This window comes from Papaver somniferum, chromosome 7 (assembly GCF_003573695.1).
Source record: "Papaver somniferum cultivar HN1 chromosome 7, ASM357369v1, whole genome shotgun sequence".
In the NCBI taxonomy this organism is placed as follows: Eukaryota; Viridiplantae; Streptophyta; class Magnoliopsida; order Ranunculales; family Papaveraceae; genus Papaver; species Papaver somniferum.
This window is the reverse complement of record NC_039364.1, coordinates 21,534,374-21,556,552: the sequence shown is the minus strand read 5'-3', so window position 1 is coordinate 21,556,552 and position 22,179 is coordinate 21,534,374. Positions and strand designations below refer to the sequence as shown.

Here is a 22,179-nt window from a genome sequence, read left to right as displayed (position 1 = left end):
GAAACCCTTATTCAATCAAGCAAGCAAAAAGGACCTTAAACTCAGCCGCCACTGAGTGCAAGGAAAATGTTCACAGATTATGAGAAAAAATCTCAGAAAAGAAGAAAAGAGAAAGAACAGGAAGATTTATTCGTCAAGAAGATTGGTTGTGTCTCCACCACCACTGAAGCATGCCTCAACACCATCACCATCGTGAGCCGCTACTGCTTCTTCCTATGGATATGCCTCAACTTCCAGTTCGGATATTTCTACAGCAACGCTATCCACCTCAACATCATCAGCAGAAACAACTTTCACATCTTCCTCAAAATCCACGACAGCGTTGGGAATTGTGTTAATCACTTTCAGACGCTCAGGTTCGTTTGTGTCAGAATCGAGGATTATCATGCCATCGTGGATTGGATAATCATACTTATCTTTACCAAGCAGCATTTTGTGTTCAACCCTCCGCCTCTTTAACCGTGCTGCAAACCTCTCAGCTCTTGCGCTCGCTGGTACTCGCAACATTTCATCGCGCCTCCATTGCTCCTCCATGTTGATCGCAGCTGAAAGGGCACAGATACGTCCCCTGACAATACGCAGGTGCAGAATGGACATCCCCTGTATAGCACGACCGACTTCGCGGAGTGGGAGATCGATCTTAGCTATTAACTCCTCATGTGCACCAGCCTCCTCAGGCTTGTCGACTTCAAAACTTTTTTCTGGAGAAGTTACAGAGTAATCATCACCAACCGCTTCCATGATAAACTGCGAAGGAGAAGAAGTTATGGTTACAAAAAAAATCATCATCATCAGTCAATCAGAAGATCGGATAAGCGCGGAGCGGTACCTGGAATATAAAAGAAAAGGAGTCTTCTATAGGAGGCGTCCTTAGAATTTTCTTTATATTTCACGAGCTAACAGAATCCCAGGGATAAAAGGAGTCTTCACTTGCCACCTATAAAGGCTGCTAATTCGGGATAGTAATCAACAATGTGCATCGAATATATTTGAGAGAATACGCCTTATAATGGAAAGGAGCGCACCCAGTCCAAGAAACGTTCCAAATTCTGTCCAGACATATACGGAAGAAACCCAAGGGAACCAGAAAGGCTCACCTGACCAAGTCCTGCTTCCTCCACAATCCTAATCAGGTTTGACCAGCTCCAGGACAACACCTAGCGATGTCTATGCGGTAAATATGTATTTACTTTAACTTGGTCATTTCAGTATACAAATTTGTCACCATCTCATGCCTACCCCACAATAGTGTAACCATTACGCGCTAGGCAGGGGACTTAATGTTGATGGTGGATTTTAGTTCAGGTCTAAAATTGTAAAACCGAATTTATACGCTTACATCCTACAGAGGATAAAGCCATTAATAAAGTGATGAATACTTCTTCATTTTTCTAATTCACCTAGAATGGAGCATATGGAAACAATCCCAGTATTCTGTGAACTTATAGCATTATCAATTAATGCATGACCAGCCTTGTATTTCCTGTGTTGTTCCTGCTGAACTCTCATTATTGGTGCGGCATGACGACTGAGTGCTGCTCTCAGCAGAGTAATACAAATCTCCAAGTGTCACTAATGAGGCATGCATGAAATACCCGTACATGCTACAACTCTCGGTGTGTTATACTAGCCCGATTGAGCATACATCTCTCGGTGTGTTATCCTAGCCCGATCGAGCATCTAGACTGTCCATCTCAGTCTCAGAAATAGTCATGACCATGCAAGTTGTCCACATGATTTAACCAGCCTAGACGATCCTCAGCAGGAGCAGGCTACCACCTTAATGACCACCAGTGGACCCGCTTATGCCCTGGTTGGTCGAATACCTACCATGCCTCCCAAACTACCACCGAACACCATCCTGAAGTTGGATGTTCAGGCTGGTATGGAGTGTCTTGGAGGAGTCGTACGAACTAAGGCCGCCTACGGCAGTCTCAAATTCATCACGTCCGTCCAACTTCACCGGCATAGTTGGACGGCGTAGATCGTCTCATGGACGGTTGGACAAGCGTTGTCCTGCACACCGGCGGGCCCCCTCCACGCCTGCATAATCGATCCTCCCCTGACCTAGCAACATAATCACGTACAGTTGCCCGAAATTCGACCGACGTGAGGTTCAAAGGGTCGCAGGAAATTCCACTAAAGGTCTTAAATTGATCACGACCATCCAACTTCACCAACATGATTGGATGGCTTAGATCAGACCTATAACCACCAGACAGGTATTGGCGTGTTCACCACTGGCCCAATATGGGTCCCACACGATCGACCTCTCCAAATGAGGAGTGTAGGATGCAGTTTCGGACGGCCAAACTAGCATGCACGCAACCGGCCGGAAACCCTAATTAGGGTTTGCGACATGCACATGTCGCAAATTGATCGCGAGCGTCTGTTTTTGCCAGCTTGGATGAAGGGTCCAGGAATAGACTAAGCAGGTCCGGAGAGTATCAACATGATCAATTTGGACTGATCTATCTCTATGTCCGACCGAAAAAGACAAACCATGACTAGGTGTCTCGATTCGTGCGCCCAAACTAGGCATGGTCGCGCGGTTTTCTATTGCAAACTGATCTCGACCACTCAACTTTACCGGACAAATTGAGTGGCTTAGATCGCATATCCATGGGACAACAAGGCACGGACGTGCACATCGGCATGACGCCTACACGCATGACCAATCGGTCTTGCCAAAAACGCGTTCCATGCTTGGATTCGACCAAGCTAAAGGTTGGTGTTTGTGCACCTCCTAAACCCTAATCCAACGGTCGCAGATGTGGGTCGCAAGTCATCTCGTCCTTCCAACTTCGCCAGCTTAGACGGACAACCTAAGACATGAGTAGGCGACCAGTGAGGCATCACCACGTTCACCGTCCACCACTCTTCCACACAGAGTGATCGGCAAAGTCAGGGATTACCTGTACAGCCTCCAAACGATCACTCAAAGATGGTCGGACGTGATGCTATTTTAAGACGCTTAATCGTGACTTACTTCGTTAAGCCTTAAGATAGCGATGCTTCATACGTGCTGAATATATTCGATGCATTACATGCATAGAATACACATGATATTTCATAAATATCGACTTCCTAAATAACTTAATTATTTAATCTAGCATCACATACTACCTTTTGTGGGTCCCACGATCCACACACTTGAGATATTAATCATGTCACAAACTGGGGGATACTTACTGGGGTATTGGTCTGGCGGTTTACAACGTGCAGCGTACAACGCGCCATCATAAGAACGTGTCAAGAAGTCATGGACGGTTAATGATGATGAGAGAAGTGGGATTTACCTGATCGTGTGACAATTACCACGACTCCACTACTCCATCACTCCACTTCCTCCACTTCCCATGAGAAACGTGGGTTAGGCGCAATGACTTGTATAAATAGGTTCTCCTCCCTATTTCCGAACAAGACAACGAGACAGAAGCCAAGTGTTGACACAATCGTATTCCAACACCAGAACTGATAGCTTTCATTCTGCAAGCCAGTTCAACTTTCTGATACAATTCATACACAGCCAACACCTTCACAATCTCAACACCTTCTTCGCTTCTCTCCCTAAGATCAACCCCATCTCCTTCACTTTGTGACCGAAGCAAGTATGGAACGTCCATTTCTTGGTTTAGGCCAGAGTTGTACAGATTGATTTCTGGAATCACAAGCACTCCCATGAAGTGCATTTGTTTAGGGTTTGGATTCATTTCTCATCCACACACCCCAAATTACCAAAACCGACAGAAATAGTTTTCACCCATAAAAACCAACATGGAAAGTTACCCAGCGAGAGGAAGGCGGCCTTAAAAAATCAAAAGAAAGGAGTGTGTTTCTTCATGCACGAGGGAGTCCTTTATCACAGAAGCTACAACAACGCTATGCTACGGTGCCTATCCGACCAAGAAACAACGGAAGTAATGACTCGGTCCCACGATACTGAACATCAAGGAATGCGGAAGCTGTTCCCACAACTTTATGAGGGCGGATTCTATTAGCCAACCATGGAAAGTGATACCGCAAAGCATGTCAGAAAATGTCTAAGCTGTCAGACGCACGAGACCCTGATTCGGGCGCCTCACACTTAGTTACATAGCATAGTAACACCATGGCCATTTCATAGCTGGGGGATGGATCTTATTGGGCTAATCAACCCAATGTCTTCGAAGCGCTACAAATACATAATAACCGCCACAGAGTACGCATTGAAATGGGTCGAGGAGATACCCCTCAAAGACTACTCTGGATCGATTGGGGTTGCGTTCATCAAGGAGCATATTATTTACAGTTTTGGCGCGCCTATGATAATTAGAGCAGACAATGCCAAGTCGTTTATAAACAAGGATGTAATAAAGCTGCTCTGCCAATACAACGTAAGCCTACATACCTCAACCCCCTAATACCCCCCAGGGGAACGGGCAAGCGGAACAACTAACAAATCGCTCGTTCGAGTCCTGAGCAGAATGGTGCATGATCATCACATAAAATGGCACGAACAGTTACCGCTTGCATTCTGGCCATACAGGATCTCAAAGCGCAGTTCCACGGGAGCGTTACCCTATTCCCTAGTCTATGGAGAAGATGCGAAACTACCAGCGGAAATAGCGGTCCCGTCCGCAAGGGTGGCGATGGCCAGCCATACTACACTAGATGAAGTAAGCCGTTTCGCCCACTTAGACACGATAGAGGAGAGGAGAGCACGAGCGGAACGGTTCACATAAGCTTACAGGAAGCGCACAACCAATTATTACAATCAGAGTGTAAAGGAAAGAACCTTCAAGGTGGACGACCTGGTCCTCAAAATCACCCCTCACGTACATAGGAATGCCAGCGTTGGTAAATTTGCTGCGAGCTGGGAGGGCCCATTCAAAGTAATAAAAGTGGCAGAAAGTGGATACTATAAGCTCAGGCGAACGAATGGTACCAAGGTCAAATCGCCCATCAATGGAAAATGGTTGAAGAAGTTCTATGCATAAATCGCTCGATGTTAAAGTACTCGCTCTGAATAATAAAAGTTAAGTTATCAATGATGGTGTGAAAATTTACAAAAGGCTACAAGAATGCGAAAGGTGCCCGGTCGGCTAACAAATCTACAAAAGGCTACGGGAATGTCAAAGGTGCTCGGTCGGCTGACGAATATACAAAAGGTTACGGGAACGCCAACGGCGCCCGGTCGGCTACTAAAATACAAAATGCTACAGGAATCCAAAGGCGCCCGGTCGACTGACGAATATTCAAAAGGTTGCGGGAATACCAAGAGGAGATAGACGCATTCAACCAACGCCCTGCCCAATCATCTAAAAAGAGGAGGGAGTAGGCGCGTTTAACGAGACGTCCTCCCCAACCAAACCATCTAGAAAAAGGGCAGGGGAGTAGGCGCGTTCGACCACACACCCTGCTCACCCCATTTAGTTACCTAAAGAGAGAGGGGGAGTAGGCACGTTTAACCACACGCTTCGCCCAACCCATTCAGTTACCTAAAAAGAGAGGGGAAGTAGGCGCGTACAGTCGATGCCTACTCAACCGTACAAAAGGAGAGGAGGAGCAGGCGCGTTTATACCACACGCTCCGCCCACCCCATTCAATTACCTAAAAAGAAAGAGGGAGTAGGTGCATTCGACCACACACCCTGCCCACCCCATTCAGTTACCTAAAGAGATAGGGGGAGTAGGTACGTTTAAGCACACGCTTCACCCATCCCATTCAGTTACCTAAAAAGAGAGGAGAAGTAGGCACGTACATTCGATGCCCTACTCAACCGTACAAAATAAAGGAGGGGGTAGGTGTCTTTAAACCATACGCTCCGCCCATCCCATTCATTAACCTAAAACGAGAGGGGAACTAGGCACGTTCAACCGACACCCTACTCAACCGTCCAAAAATAGAGGAGGATAAGGCGCGTTTATACCACACACTCCGCCCATCCCATTCAATTACCTAAAAAGAAAGAGGGAGTAGGCGTGTTCGGTATACTCAACCATACAAAAGCGATGGGGAGTAGGCGCGTTTAAACCATACGCTCCGCCCACCCTATTCAGTTACCTAAAAAGAGGGGGAGTAGGTGCGTACAGTCGACGCCCTACTCAACGGTACAAAAGCAAGGAGGGGTATGCGCGTTTAAATCACTCTCCTAAAAACAAAGGAGAGTGTAAGCACGTTCAACCAACGCTCAGACACCCCATCCCACCCCTTTTTAGAAAAAAGGGGGGTGGGGGAAGGGGAGTAAGCATGAGAAACCAATGCCTCACTAAATCATGGAGCCGAGAAAGATAAGACTTAGGAAACACCAATAATAAACTAATAACCTATGGAAACACAATATTAATATCCCACAACAATCAAACAAAAAGAAAAACCAACCAACATCAAAAAATTATCCAAGAGACAGGAGGGGTTCAACATGAGCTGGTCGGCGATCTCTAAGAGGTTGTTAGTCATGTAGCACAAAGTATGGATGTCCAAAAGATCCGCTCTCACCATGTGACCGTCGCCGCGTTCCACGATGTCCCTGTAAGTGGCGCCGAATACATTTGGCACCCAAAATCCATGGACTAGCATGTGGGTAGTAGGATCTACTCCAGCCTCGGAAACACTCGCTACTAAGCGGAAACGAAGATGCACGTCCTCGGGGGTTGTTGGCGCATCAGGGACTACTGTTACGACAGGAATATCATCCCACCTCTCCGAGGGAGTAACTAAAGAAGAACCACCACCATCCGTCCGGACACGTTTAATAGACCCGTCACCGCCAGGAACTACACGCCAAACACCGTCTACGTTGGAGCCTTCGAGTCTGGCGGTCTCCTTGTGTTTGTTACCCATATCCTAGCACCAAAGGCGAGTTTTAACAAGCATGCAGTAGCATAACGCGGAAAAAAAATATATATAATAAAAAACTAACCTTGGGAATGGCTGAGTTGAGTGGAGGATCAGTAGGTTTACGACGAGGCGCGGAAGAGCCAGAAGACGATTCAGAGTAACTGGCAGGATCTGCAAAACGAGGAATGAACAACATTGCAAAGGAACACTCAGATTTATAAAAAAAAATAAGGAGAAGTGAAAAGAATGAGATAAACAAAGACATGTATTAAATAGGGGGTTGTGTAAATTACCTTTAGGATCATCAACCGGTGGTTCCACGTAGGATGATGACCCACCAAAAACTGACCGGTTATATCCAGATGGACTCATTGATTGCAAAATGACACTATGAGATACTGGGGCTTCACCTATGGCATGAAGATTCTCAGCCCGAAGTGGGTGGACTGATGATATGCGAATACGTGGGGATACCTAGCCGGTTCTTTTTAAGAGATCAAATCCAAGATTCCTCACCCGGTCTACGAACGAGGGAGTTGGGCTACCACCAGCACTCCTGGGAGGTTGCGACGCGCTTCTTCTCCGAGCCTGTTGGGGTCGTAGAGACGAGTATTAGCAGAAGAACAAGGGCGCGGAACGGATAATTTAGTCGCTTCCCGTTTAGCTTTCTTGGCGAGGCTCTTCTCAGTCCAATCACTCCCGGGCATGTTCAGGTACTCCTCCATTACCTAAGAAGGGGCCTTCCACCCCACGAGATTGGAGAGAGGAGCTTCCTGAGAATGTAATCCCCGCCACTTGTTTTGAAAAAAAAATAATGATGAAAAGTGAAAAGGAAAAGAAGAATAAACGAGGGGGTGACAAGTACATGTGCCACCAGAGGACTAACATCCGGCTTGAGAACATCTAGTCTAGGAGGCTTGCGGTAAGAAAATGACTTCGATCTTTTCTTTGGCCTTATGGGGCATGACCTTCAGGAGGATCCCAGGAAGTCACCAAGGGCTCTAAAGAACGATCTTTGGTACCCGAGCCGAGACGGTGCGGCGGCTATGGTATCATCAAGCTTGATCCTACCAGATGCATGAAGTGCCCGAAGATCTTCGCAAGATAAGTCGCGTGGAGGAGACGACTCGCGCAAAAGTAAATTCAAATCTCGACGACGCATGAAAAGCTGATATTCATGGGCACCCTCAGTAACCGCCAAAGGGAGGTCGAGAATGGGTTGTCTAAACGAAAATTTGATTCCTCGATCACTCAGACGTGCTGGTCCTTTGAAGAAAAAAATGATCAAAGCTGGAGATGACATCCCCGATATCAGAGCTTCCCCAAGAAGGAAACCTTGGAGGAATCCCGTGGTCAAACCCAACTTGCCAAACCGTACGATCGGGATTATATGACATAGCGATAAACTTACCGGCGTGGAAACCAGGAGGATAACCATGCAACACCGCCATCACCGAATCAAAGTCCGACTCTTCCAAGAGTTGTGTCGAGTCCAGTTCTGTGTCAAAAGTCGCGGCAAAATCATAATGCGCTGGACCCCATTGACCACCATAATAAGGAAACGGCACAAAATCCTTGGCCACGTCCATGTGTTGAGCTATATCTCCCTTGGGCACTTTCCCTTTGTCATGCCAAAGGGCCATTCACGGATATCCATAAGTAACCGGAACTCTCTTAACCGAGCCATCATCCTGTTCAACATCCTCTTCGCGATGGACTTCTTGCTCGTTAGGCTCGGGTGCGTACGGGGAAACATGCTCCCACGACCACGCTTGCATAAAAGAGGCCGGGAAGTAAGTCTCAATCTTATGGGCCGAACCCACTGTCTGGAGGTCATGGCAAAACAAATCCAAATGATGGTACAAGCCGCCTAAAAACATCGGTGCGGGTGGGAAGGAGACGCCGTGAGATAACAATACCGCCATCGGCATGAGCTCGCTCTTGATTGTATCTTTGGGACCATACTCAAACACATCGTTACAAAGCCAAAATAGGATGTAAGCGGCCAACTCGTCACGAGAGTTCGCCTCTTTCCGATTGGGAGGGAGATCTTTTCCTTCTACCAACCGCGGAGCCCAATACTTAACCTAAAGGGGAAAGGAGGCGCGCCGGTTGGTAACCTTCCTTCGACTAAGGAGTTTATAAGGCATGAATCGCTTTGTGAGCACAAATATAACTAGCAAGCAAGTGCTCACCCTTTGGACGCGCCGATGGAGGTTTCTTCTTCTCCTTAACCAGTTTGGCCTTCCCCTTGGCAGCGGACGATGTCATCTCTTTCTTGCCCGTATCAGCAGTCTTCTATTTATCTCCTCGTTTTGCCAGTGTATGATCTTTCCTCACTAACTCATTCCGAGAGGCATCCTTACAGTCCAACAGATAAGTCCACAACACCCTGTCCTCATCAGTTAGCGCCCCGAAAACGGCCGCCTCGTCATACGAATGACTACCATGGATATGTAACCCTATGAGCGCGACTACATCCTCCAAGACTACGGTCGCCTCCCCCCACGCGGTAAAGAGAGTGTGAACAGGAGGATCCCAACGACAAAAGAGTCTCGTTACATCGCGCCTACACCTCTTCACTTCCCGCTTGAGAGATGAGTTTATGTAGGGCTGCACATGGTTCGGTTTTTATCGGTTATTGGCAAAATCAAAACCGAAGCCATAGTACTTAGTTTTTCAATATTAAAAACCAATGAAACCATTAAGCTTATTCGGTTTCACTCGGTTCGGTTCCACTCAGTTCAGTTTCTACTCGTTTTTTTATAAAACCATTCGGTTTTTGGTTAACCGGCTTAATCATAGGAATTTTTTTGTATCTGTCAGTTCCAAAAAACTGACATGTAAATTTTCATATCCTACCATTAAAGTTTCAAATACATCAGATGTTCAACCACCACTACATATTAACTATTAACAGAAACATTAAATTTTTAAAAGTCTTGTTTCTCCTTGATAAAAAAATTTCATAATTATAACTGGTTGTTCCTTCTTAAGTGGCTACATATCTTTAGACTTTAGATGGACAATCAACCTAAAGGTACCATTCCTAAGAGGGTCAGCAGAAAATCGATTGTTATGTATTCCATAAAAGGTTGCAATGGTGCCTGCACATACGCAAACTCGAGTTAAATATGAACTGCTCAACCAAATCAGTACAATGGTACATAATGTAACCTAAAGTCATCGTGGAGTTCAAAACTATACCACTTAAATTAAAACAAAAAGCATAGATCGAGCAACCCATAGTTTAAACTTCATACATGCACGCACACAAACATAACATATAGACACACAGCAACAACAACCATGTTTGGAAAAAGAAATCAATGATTATCTCTGTCTAGAAAATTATAACTAGCCAAGAGTCCTAAATGTGCTTGGGCTCACATTGTCTGAATTGGTACACTTGCAATGCCTAGTATGTGGAGAATCTAAATATATAATTGGTATTGATCTAATTTCCATCAACAGATACTGAAACAAATACTGTATGTGAAACACATCTGAGGAAACTAATTTATAAAGGAATGCATAAATATTCTAACAACAGCTGGAAAGTTCAATATGTTTAATGGAAGTTTAGAGAACTTACGGTACATCTCAATCTTCTTCTTCTTCATCAACTATGTCAATGCCAATAAACTTAGAATTTGCAAGAGAACCTAAAAATTCTTCAAGAATACAATAAGTGATAAACAATGAGTAGAGACAATAACAAATCAAAATTTTACAAACAATGAGTAGAGAAAATACCTGAAACATCTTCGACATCATCACTTCCTAAGGTGTTTGGATCAAGATCAACCGGTGTTCGTAACCATCTTTGCGTGCAAATCAACGCCTCAACTGTCCTAGGAATCAGTGAACTTCGATAAGAATTGATAACGCATCTTCCAACAGAAGAGACTGGTATGGCTAGTATATCTCTCGCCATGTGTGATAATACATGATACCTTGTAGAATTAGTCCTCCACCAACCTAAAATATCAAACTGAACAGCGGTAGGGTTAATTCTCGGTTCACGTTTCTCCTCTAAACATAACTCCAACTGAACTTGCATTAGGTCGAGGTCAAGGTGGCCGCTTATTAGAAGAAACAACGGCAGTAGGTGTTGAATTAGATCCCTGCATTTTCAAACAACAAGTCTACAATATGATAAACCATACATGATGTCAATTGGTATTCGAAACCATACAAAAGAAACAACAACAAGAAACTAATGACATGAAAAGCATCTCAACTGAATACCAAATACATAAAATGAAAACCAAACAGCACAAGCATCCATCACTAGCTATGTAAAAATTGTGATGCATTTCATACTCTAGTTTACACTGGAGCCGTTTGGTAAATGTTTCCAATTTTACATTGTGTAAATCAACCTAAATGACCCTAATTTGAAATCCCCAAATGTTTCCAATTTTACAAACCCTAATATCAAATTTAATTCATAAAGTCATAATATCAAAATTATTTGAAATCTAACTCATGATTTCAAAATCAAAGAAGAAAATGAGGTAGAATGGTACACGCAAACGCAATACCTTTACCTCTATAATCAAACTCCTATTCGGTTTCTTCTACTCCAGCTTCTAGGTTCGACTGATGCTGAGGTTTGTTACTTGATAAAACTAAAAGACAAAGTAAAACATGAAGAATAAGAAGGTGATGGTGGTCCCAGTGGTGGTAGTTTTAGGATCGAGTGAAGTATTAGGGTAATGGTGGTAGTTCTGCTTTCACTTCAGGGAAGAACGGAACAAGAGAGATGCAGTTTTGAGAAACATAGGGAAAATAAGACTTGAGTGAAGTATTAGGGTAAAATATTTACTAAAGTAACATCCACGGATAATATTATTTCAATCCTATGGCCAGTAAAAATCGGCTAACCATATGGTTTTCGGTTCGATTTTGGGAGGAAACCTAAACCGAAACCGATAGTGTCGATTATCTGGGACTGACAACCATAAATGAACCATTAGGATATGGTTTCGGTTTAAATTCTTCGATTTCGGTTCACGGTTCTTGTTCGTTTTTGTGCAGCCCTAAGTTTATGGCTTCATCAATACCTGCCTTATGAAGAATCGCCGCGTGACTGGGATTGGAGCGGATATAGGATGTCCAGTGTGGCCATATCAGAGTGGTTTTCGATGAAGAACGAATATCAATGGCGGGGAGGTCGTAATCACCATGGTGAATGGACATACGCCGTACCTTCTTGAACGGGAAAGCATTCATGGTATCCGATTCAGGTTTCATGAGCCACCTGGAGGTGGTAGGATAAGGCAATACATGAGGGTTTAGAAGGCGTAGAATAAGGACATCATCAATAGGAATAACGCGCTTACCTCCGGGGATCTCCCTCAACCTTAGCGCGCGTTTTAGATCAGAGCCGCTGGTAAAATCCGCAATCGTGTATGACTGACCATCCATTGGGGGAGGTAGGAGAATGTCATCCTTCTCCGCATACTCGGTCTCTTCGGAACCCACGCTCATTGCTCCTTCAGACTCATCAGATTCCTCAGATGAACTGCTACTGGTAGAGCTGCTAGACATGGCGCGTGTATAGATGTTTATAAGGAAGGGAAGAGAAAAACTGTAAGAGGAAAAAGATAAGGGGGGAATATACCAATGGGTCTATATATAGGGGTCTCAAGGATTGAACGTGGCAATTATGAAGAGGAAATAATAACCGGCAGAAACTGAAAAAAAAGGAAACCTTGCACGATGGGGAATGTCAAACGCCGCCTTGGATCGTGGAGTCGATAAAAGGGGGAGATAATCCTCACCCCTAACTCCCTAACGAAGAAAGAAGTAGCGCTCGAAAGAATCCTCTGACTACTGGGTTATTTTACAATTAACCCAATAGTCAGGGGACTAATGTTGATACATGAAAAATAATACCCCTTAATGGGTTTAGGATGCCCCCATAGGGGAGCTAAGCCTAATATAAGATACGGGGACTTGGGGACTAAGCCCAAGTCCAACAGGAAAATATCCATGGAGCAAAAGGGATAAAAGAGGAAATAATAAAGAAGGAGAGGTCATATTAGAGAAGGAATGACATTACGTGTCATTATGTCATAAAAGATAGGGGTTTTGGAAAGACTATATAAGGAAGGACAAGGTACAATAGAAAGGCAACTCTCTCTCTCTCTTACCATTCCTAGTAAACTGAGGTCATTTGGTGTGACTAGGACGGGTAGAACCAAGACTAAAATTACCCTTCAACAGTACCAATGACCAATATTCAAGGATCAATCAATTTCAATCAACAACCAAAGGTTGGATTTACCAATTGATCGATTCGATGCATAACATGTGATATTTCTATTATATAACAAAATATAATGCGGAAATGAAATAACACAGACACCAGAATTTTGTTAACGAGGAAAACCGCAAATGCAGAAAAACCCCGGGACCTAGTCCAGCTTTGAACACCACACTGTATTAAGCCGCTACAGACACTAACCTACTACCAATGAACTTCGGACTGGAATGTAGTTGATCCCTAATCAATCTCACACTGATCAAGGTACAGTTGCACTCCTTACGTCTCTGAACCCCAGTAGGATTCTACACACTTGATTCCCTTAGCTTATTTCACCCACAACCAAGAATTTCTACGACCCAAAGTCGAAGACTTTATAAACAAATTTGTCCCACAGAGAAAAGTCGATTGGAATAGATAAATTTGTCTCCCACAGAAATACCTACGAGTTTTGTTCGTCTTTTGATAAATGAAGTTGCACAGGAACTAATTAATAAACCAGACTTATATTCCCGAAGAATAACCTAGTATTATCAATCAACTCACAATAATCTTAATCATATGGTAGAGAAAGAAGATATTGTGGAATCACAAACGATGGGACGAAGATGTTTGTGACTACTTTTAATCTTACCTATCGGAGATAAATCTCAAGCAAATATTAGCAAAGATAATACTCAATCACGATATTAGAAGTAAGATCAGAACACGCAACTACAGAGAAAATAGTTGGGTCTGGCTTCACAATCCCAATGAGGTCTTCAGGTCATTAACCTACAAGGTCTAAGGTTAAAGGAGAATCGACTCTAGTCGCAACTAGTATCACACGTGAGGTGTGGGGATAAGGTTTCCCAGTTGTTAGAGTTCTCCCTTATATAGTTTTCAAATCAGGGTTTGCAATCTAAGTTACCTTGGTAACAAAGCATTCAATATTCACCGTTAGATGAAAACCTGATTAGACTCAAGCTAATATCTTTCAACCGTTAGATCGAACTTAGCTTGTTATACACAAATGAATTGTACCCTCATTTAGGTTTTAGTAACCGTACCTAAATGTGTACACCATGTTGGCTCAACGGTAGTTAACCGAGGTTAGCTATATGAACACTCTCATATCAACCTTATTCATCTTAACCACAACTAGTTCAAATGACTCAAATGAAACTAGTTAAAGAGTTGTTCAATTTCTATATTCTCATAGAAGTATACAAGAACACAATTGAAGCAAAATCGGTTTGATTCACTCGAATCAATTCATGAACATTATTTGCAAAGAATGCATTCCTTAATACATAAATGTATTAGTTCATGAGAAAACCGATTTTAGAACTTTAACCACTCAAGTAAGCATACGGGTACGCATACCCAAGTAGCCGGTCTGAGTTTGGGTTCTCCAGTATGCGAACGGGTACGTATACCTTAGTACACTTCCAAAACCCAGCAGAAATTCTCGGACCTATACCTTACGCAAGTATGCGTACCGGTATGTGTACTTGGTACCCGGAATTCCACAACTGCAAGTACGCATACGGGTATGCATACTATAGTTCCTGTCATGGATCACATACATGCAAGAACGCATACTATGTTTATAATCCAATAGTTCTAAACTCTATTTCAATCATTGAAATTTTCTTAGAGGATGACAATAGTCGTTTTCACACACTATTAGCATCAAAGCAATTTTCAAGTTATTGATATAATCATAACGAAACATTCCAAGTAGTCTACACCAAATGATTGTATCATACAAACCATGTAAGATGTTACTCGGCAATTTTCATATGATCATCTTTTGACTTTTGTCAAGAATATAAGATGAACTTGGTTGAAGCGAAAGCTTACCAACACATATTTCGAGAAATATGTAAGCGAGATAAACTCAACTCGAAATCTCAAATGTGTATAATCGAATACTATATAGTAATACGACTTTTGTCTCAAATGTGTATAATGAAATACTTTCCAAATGATAGATGAGTTTTAGTCTCCACATACCTTTTGTTAATGAAGTTCCACGGGCTCTCCTTAGTAGTTCTTCGTCTTCAATTCATGAACACCGTGAAATCTAATGCTCAACTACACAATCTATCCTAGTCTGAGACATCACTATAAGTAGACTAGAAATCAAGACTTATAGTTTTGATCACTAAAATTGACAAACAAGCTTGAGATAGCAACGTTTGCGAGTTCGACCGATCAGTGCTCTAACAATCTCCCCCTTTGTCAATTTTAATAACAAAACTATTAATATATATGGATTACAAAATAAATAAACTTTGTAGCTTCTCATCCAAATGCTTGATCTCCTTGGTTCTTCAATATTACTCGAAATCTTCGTCACTTCCACGTACTTCGATGATTCTAAATGTGTTCAACTCAGCATCATAGTTGTTGAAAATCATAGCTTTAACAATGAGAAAACAATTGCTCTCAATCATTATTATGCAGTGTCATAGTTATTACACAGCATCAAAGTTCAATTGTATCACAATTTTGACAACAATACCATGGTGATATATATCACTCCCCCTTAGTCAATACTTCATATCACAATGAAAACAACTCCCCCTTATACAATGATCCGTAAACCATATGTATTTGTAGTGTGAACTACACATTAATTCTCCCCTTTTTATCAATATAAATTGGAAAAAGTACGAAAACTAGTGGGATCCTCATGAAATTTTCATAGAGATACTCCATGACCAAAAGAGAACAACATACCAAATTGTTTCGATGAAATCATATAGCCGAAGCTAAATGCATTCATCAAGGAGTTTATAAAGATACAAGAAAACTTCTACAATATTCCACAGCTACACTCCCCACAAAGATTTGGCAATTAAGCACAAGTTCAATTAAGAACTCTCCCCCATAAAATGTCATTCTCGAAAGAACAACAAGAGCGACCTTACTTTTACAAGAAAAGAAGGATTTTTTTGGACATTAACAAATCACATGAAACATGAATTTGTATCCAAAAATATCAATTGAATTAACCACAAGGAAAATTATCAATTCAATTGGCCATGCTCAATATAAAAGAACTTACAGAGCCACACAGTATATACACAAAGATATGGATCAGGGAAAGACCAATACTGCGGAATAATCAAAGATTCATTATATTTTTAATCACTATTTGCACAATGACATATAATAGACTTAATCTTTGCAAACAAAAGTTCATCCTATCTTCCATCAATATTTGCATAATGACGTAATGTAGTCAAAAGTTCATTCTATCTTTTATCAATACTTTCATACCGACATATAATAGAGTTAAATTTAGAACAAATATGGGACAGTCAAGGTTCACGGACGTAAACAACATATCCCATAACAATTTGAAATATATAAATCCATAAAGATTAATACTGCAAAAATCATCTTCCAAATAACTTAGAATTTAAATAAATAAATCTAAAACATTGCAAGATGAAAACGTTGGCAGTAGCTATGTGTACTCACAATAATGGCTATTCCAAACCCTAGTTAACCTTCTTAAACACAACAATAAATTCTCATAAGAAGTTTCCTAGACAATGAGATAAAAAAAACTACTCTAAGACCAACACAACTGAGCACACGTTAAAATCATAGTTCGTGTTCAGTATCTTCACGGGTTTCAAGACCTTCAAGCTTGTGACTGACAGCATTGTCAGTTTCTTCGGAGAAGATATCATCTTCGAGAAGATCCTTAACATGTGATTTCATGAGAAAAAGGTCATAATTAACCTTTTTCAACTTAGTTCGTAACATATCAAGATCATTCATAGAGTTTCCAAGCCTCAGTTTTGCTCTCCCGAGATCATTGAGAAAACCATGAACCACTTCAGCAGAAACCATCTCAGCATTTTCTTGATCTTGATGAGAATATGCATAAAAGCATGATGCACCAGGATGAAGATAGTCAACTTTAACAATAGTTCTTTTATTTTTTACTTTGAACTCGAAGTAAATAGAGTTATCAACAAAATCTTCCGGGAAATCCCAAGAACACGGAGGAATAGCCATCCTAGATCAACAAAACCTGGAGTATGCGTACTCAAGCAAAAGGTTTTGGTATTTAAATGGTTTCTCAAGTAACTAGAGTTTAGGATTTCCAAAGTTAGTCCGTGACGTGGGTACCCGTACGAACACAAACTTGACCCATAGCCGGAAAATACCCAACTAGCGAAAAACGAAAGAAAAAAAACAGGAAAACTGTTTGTACACCAAAGTTTTTGCTACGTGAATAATTTCACACATTTTATCTCCATAAATTTTACATTCTCATCAGAGAAAAATTTAGAGCATAAGAGTAGCATTTTGACATACCAAAATTTCAAGAGGAAATTAAAAATCAAAAGCTTGTCAAAACTAAAGCACACATACTTATGCAAAAATGTTTGTGAATGATAATCCGACTATGAACGATTAGAAAATAGTTGAGAATCATAAAACACTTTGCCATCAAGTATACCTGATTATATCTTACTAAACCAGGAATATTTTTTTGTGAGTGAGATTTCAAACTTTTGATTAATTAGCACAAGTATGAGCTTTGAGCTCATCAAATGAACGTTGTTTTCGGTTAAAATTCTTTCTCCTGATTTTTGGACGAAAACCATTATGATGAGAAAAGTTATCATAAAATTTACTATCATCAAAGTACGACGCGTAGTATGTATTCTTACCTGAAGAATTTTCACTAGAGGGAATTGACAACATGTTAATAATCTCTTTATAACCTTCAATTATCATTTTTAGGTTGTCTTCCATCTCTCCATTTTTGCTCCCTTCTTCTGGTACCTTTTTCACATCATGAACAACATTATCTTCCTTTTTGATAGAAGAAGACCCATGAGTTCTTCTTGAACGAAATGGTTTTAAGAAGACTGTTTCTTATTTGAACATTTGAGGAACACATCGAACTGACTTTCCTGGTAGGGTACACAGGGTGAGTACTAAAACCAGTTGATCTAAACATACGAATGTCAGTTACACCTTTGAGAATTAAATCTAAGGTGTGTTGAAGACGAACAATAGAATTGTCATTCAACCTCGATTTCCTCTTTTGTTCAACATGTTCTTTTGAATCACAAAAGAGACACACTTTCTGATCACCTGAGTGATTAGACAGAACAATCTTAACACCATCGTTGGGAGATGTCTTCATTCCATGTGATGTGGATATTCCTTGATTAGAGGAAGACATAACCACATCTCCTTCAACATGAAGGGATTTCGATTTTGCTTCTGTAACAGAAATTTTTTCAGTTAAATCAGAAACAGTTGGTATAGTGGACTCTTTGGAACATTCTTGAATACAAAGTTTACTCAAAAGCAGTTCAATTTTCAAAGTATCCTCTTTGAGTTTTTCCTCAAGCAGCGTTCTCGAAGAACAGACTGAGGCTTTTTCCTCTCGAAGGACCTTTAGAAGATATTCACGCTCATTTATCATACCAACAAGGGTATTGACTTTGTGTTTCAACTGTTCGACATTATCAGCCTGGGTTCTAACAAGTTTTAGAATCACTGCACTCTCTTTGGCTGCATCCCTTTCAACTTCAGAGGCAGACTCTCAGTAAGGTAATCCGGGTAACACTTGTCAATAGAAGTATGTTTCATTTGAACAATAGGTTCGTCTATATTCGAAATTGAAAAATCTTTCTCTTTAATAGATTTCATAGAAACGAAACTTTTGTTACTGGTGATGCATTTATCAGAGATAGCACTTCTGTCCATATTCAGGTCGCTACAAACACAAACTTATAAGGTCTTAAATCTGTTTGCCTGCTATAGTACCAATTGAAAAGGCGGGGGTCTAACAACCACACCCAATATTTCGTTCTGCAATCTGAGTAGGACAAACTCTAATATACTTTCAATAGAATCAACTAGATAGTCAGACTCAATCTAGAGAAAAGTATATCAAAGAGTTTTATATCTCTATCTCTCAATTCAATCTGCAATCAGCAAATAGGAATTTTCGAGCCCGATTGAATATAAGAGAAATAACTTGAACGGTACCAAAGACCAATTTTCAAGGATCAATCAATTTCAATAAACAACCAAAGGTTGGACTTACCAATTGATCGATTCAACGCATAACCTGTGATATTTATATTATATAACAAAATATAATGCGGAAAAGAAATAACACAGACACCAGAATTTTGTTAACGAGGAAAACCGCAAATGCAGAAAAACCACGGGACCTAGTCCAGCTTTGAACACCACACTGTATTAAGCCTCTACAGACACTAGCATACTACAGTGAACTTTGGGCTGGAATGTAGTTGAGCCCTAGTCAATCTCACACTGATCAAGGTAAAGTTTCGCTCCTTACGTCTCTGAACCCCAGCAGGATTCTACGCACTTGATTCCCATAGATGATCTCACCAAAAACCAACAGTTTCTATGACCCAAAGTCGAAAACTTGTTAAAAAAATGTGTCTCACACAGAAAAGTATATTGGAATAGATAAATCTTTCTCCCACAGAAATACCTATCAGTTTTGTTCAGTCTTTTGATAAATGAAGGTGCACAAGAACCAATTGATAAACCATACTTATATTCCCGAAGAATAGCCTAGTATTATCAATCACCTCACAATAATCTTAATCGCATGGTAGCGAAACAAGATATCGTGGAATCACAAATGATGGGATGAAGATGTTTGTGGCTACTTTTAATCTTACATATCGGAGATAAATCTCAAGCAAATCTTCGCAAAGATAATACTCAATCACGATAGTAGAAGTAATATCAGAACACGCAACTACATAGAAAATAGTTGGGTCTGGCTTCACAATCCCAATGAAGTCTTCAAGTCGTTAACATACAGGGTTTCGCAAAAAACCTAAGGTTAAAGGAGAATCGACTCTAATCGCAGCTAGTATCACACATGAGGTGTGGGGATTAGGTTTCCAAGTTGCTAGAGTTCTCCCTTATATAGTTTTCAAATCAGGGTTTGCAATCTAAGTTACCTTGGTAACAAAGCATTCAATATTCACCGTTAGATGAAAACCTGATTAGACTCAAGCTAATATCTTTCAACCGTTAGATCGAACTTAACTTGTTATACACAAATGAAATGTACCCTCATTTAGGTTTGAGGAACCGTACCTAAACATGTACACCATGTTGGCTCAATGGTAGTTAACCGAGGTAGCTATATGAACACTCTCATATCAACCTTATTCATCTTAACCACAACTAGTTCAAATGACTTAAATGAAACTAGTTAAAGAGTTGTTCAATTGCTATATTCTCATAGAAGTATAGAAGAAAACAATTGAAGCAAAATCAGTTTGATTCACTCGAATCAATTCATGAATCAGTATAGAAGAAAACCTCAACATTATATGCATTCCTTAATATATAAATGTATTAGTTCATGAGCAAACCGATTCTAGAACTTTAACCACTCAAGTACGTATACGGGTACGCATACCCAAGTAGTCGGTCTGAGTTTGGGTTTGCCATTATGCGAACGGGTACGCATACCTTAGTACACTTCCAAAACCCAGCAGAAATTCCCGGACCTTATACAAGTATGTGTACCGGTATGTGTACTTGGTACCTGGAATTCCACAATTACAAGTACGCATACGGGTATGCATACCATAGTTCCAGTCATGGATCACATACATGCAAGATTGCATACTATGTTTATAATCCAATAGTTCTAAACTCTATTTCAATCATTGAAACTTTCTTAGAGGATGACAATAGTCGTTTTCACACACTATTAGCATCAAAGAAATTTTCAAGTTATTGAAATAATCATAATGAAACATTCCAAGTCTACACCAAATGATTGTATCACATAAACCATGTAAGATGTTACTCGGCAATTTTCATATGATCATCTTTTGACTTTCATCAAGAATAAACTTGGTTGAATCGAAAGCTTACCAACACATATTTCGAGAAATATGTGAGCGAGATAAACTCAGCTCGAAATCTCAAATGTGTATAATCGAATACTATATAGTAATACGACTTTTTTTTTCAATATAGGAGATAGAGTAGAAGTAGACTTTCCAAGTGATAGATGAGTTTTGGTCTCCACATACCTTTTGTTAATGAAGTTCCACAAGCTCTCCTTAGTAGTTCTTCGTCTTCAATTGATGAACGCCGTGAAGTCTAATGCTCAACTACGCAATCTATCCTAGTCCGAGACATCACTATAAGTAGACTAGAAATCAAGAATTATAGTTTTGATCACTAACATTGACAAACAATCTTGAGATAGCAACGCTTGGGAGTTCGGTCGGTAGTGCTCTAACAAAGCTGATATGTCTAGTTACCCTCAGTATTCTTCTTACACAACAGAAGTACACTCTTGATCTTCTAACAAGGTCAAAAATGCTTGATTGTAAGTCTTGCAACACTCCATCTACCACTGATAAGAGGCTCTCTATCTTGGATGGAACTTTACTTGCAGATCCCTTGCAGTATAGAAGCTTAGAGGGTGCATTGCAGTATCTCACTTTAACCAGACCTGACATCAACTTTGCAGTAAACTATGTATGTCAGTTTGTGCATGCCCCAACAGATTCTCATCTTCTGCTAGTCAAGCGCATACTCAGATACTTGAAGGGAACTATAGATGCTGGCATTACTCTATCTGCGGGTGACATTACATCAATCAGTGGATACTCAAATTCTGACTGGGCTAGATGTCCTGATACTAGACTTTCTACATCTGGATTCTGTGTCTTCTTGGGAAGTTCCTTAATCTGCTGACAATCTAAGAAACAACCTACAATTTCCAAGTCTTCAACTAAAGCTGAGTATAAAGCAGTTAGTTTACTATCCACTGATGTTATGTGGCTCTCTCAACTTCTTGAAGAATTGGGTATCTTTCTTACACGGCCATTCAAATTCTACTGTAAAAATCTTGGAGCAACCTACCTTGTCTCAGACTCAGCCTTTCACGCAAGGACTACACATATTGAAATTAACTATCACACAGTAAGAGAACTACATGAATTTGGTGATGTTGAGGTTCTGTTTGTACCCTCTTCTGAGCAACTGGCTGACATCCTAACCAAAGGATTATTAGTTTCACACTTTCATGATTTAAG

At 40.9% G+C, this 22,179-nt stretch overlaps 1 protein-coding gene across 1 annotated transcript; it reads left to right on the top strand.

Moving 5' to 3' along the window:
* Positions 1–21,457: 21,457 nt before the first annotated feature.
* On the top strand, positions 21,458–21,838 carry LOC113294322 (uncharacterized mitochondrial protein AtMg00810-like). The gene has a single exon (XM_026542713.1). It carries the CDS (start codon positions 21,458–21,460, stop codon positions 21,836–21,838), a length of 381 nt encoding a protein of 126 aa, XP_026398498.1.
* The last annotated feature ends 341 nt before the right edge of the window (positions 21,839–22,179 follow it).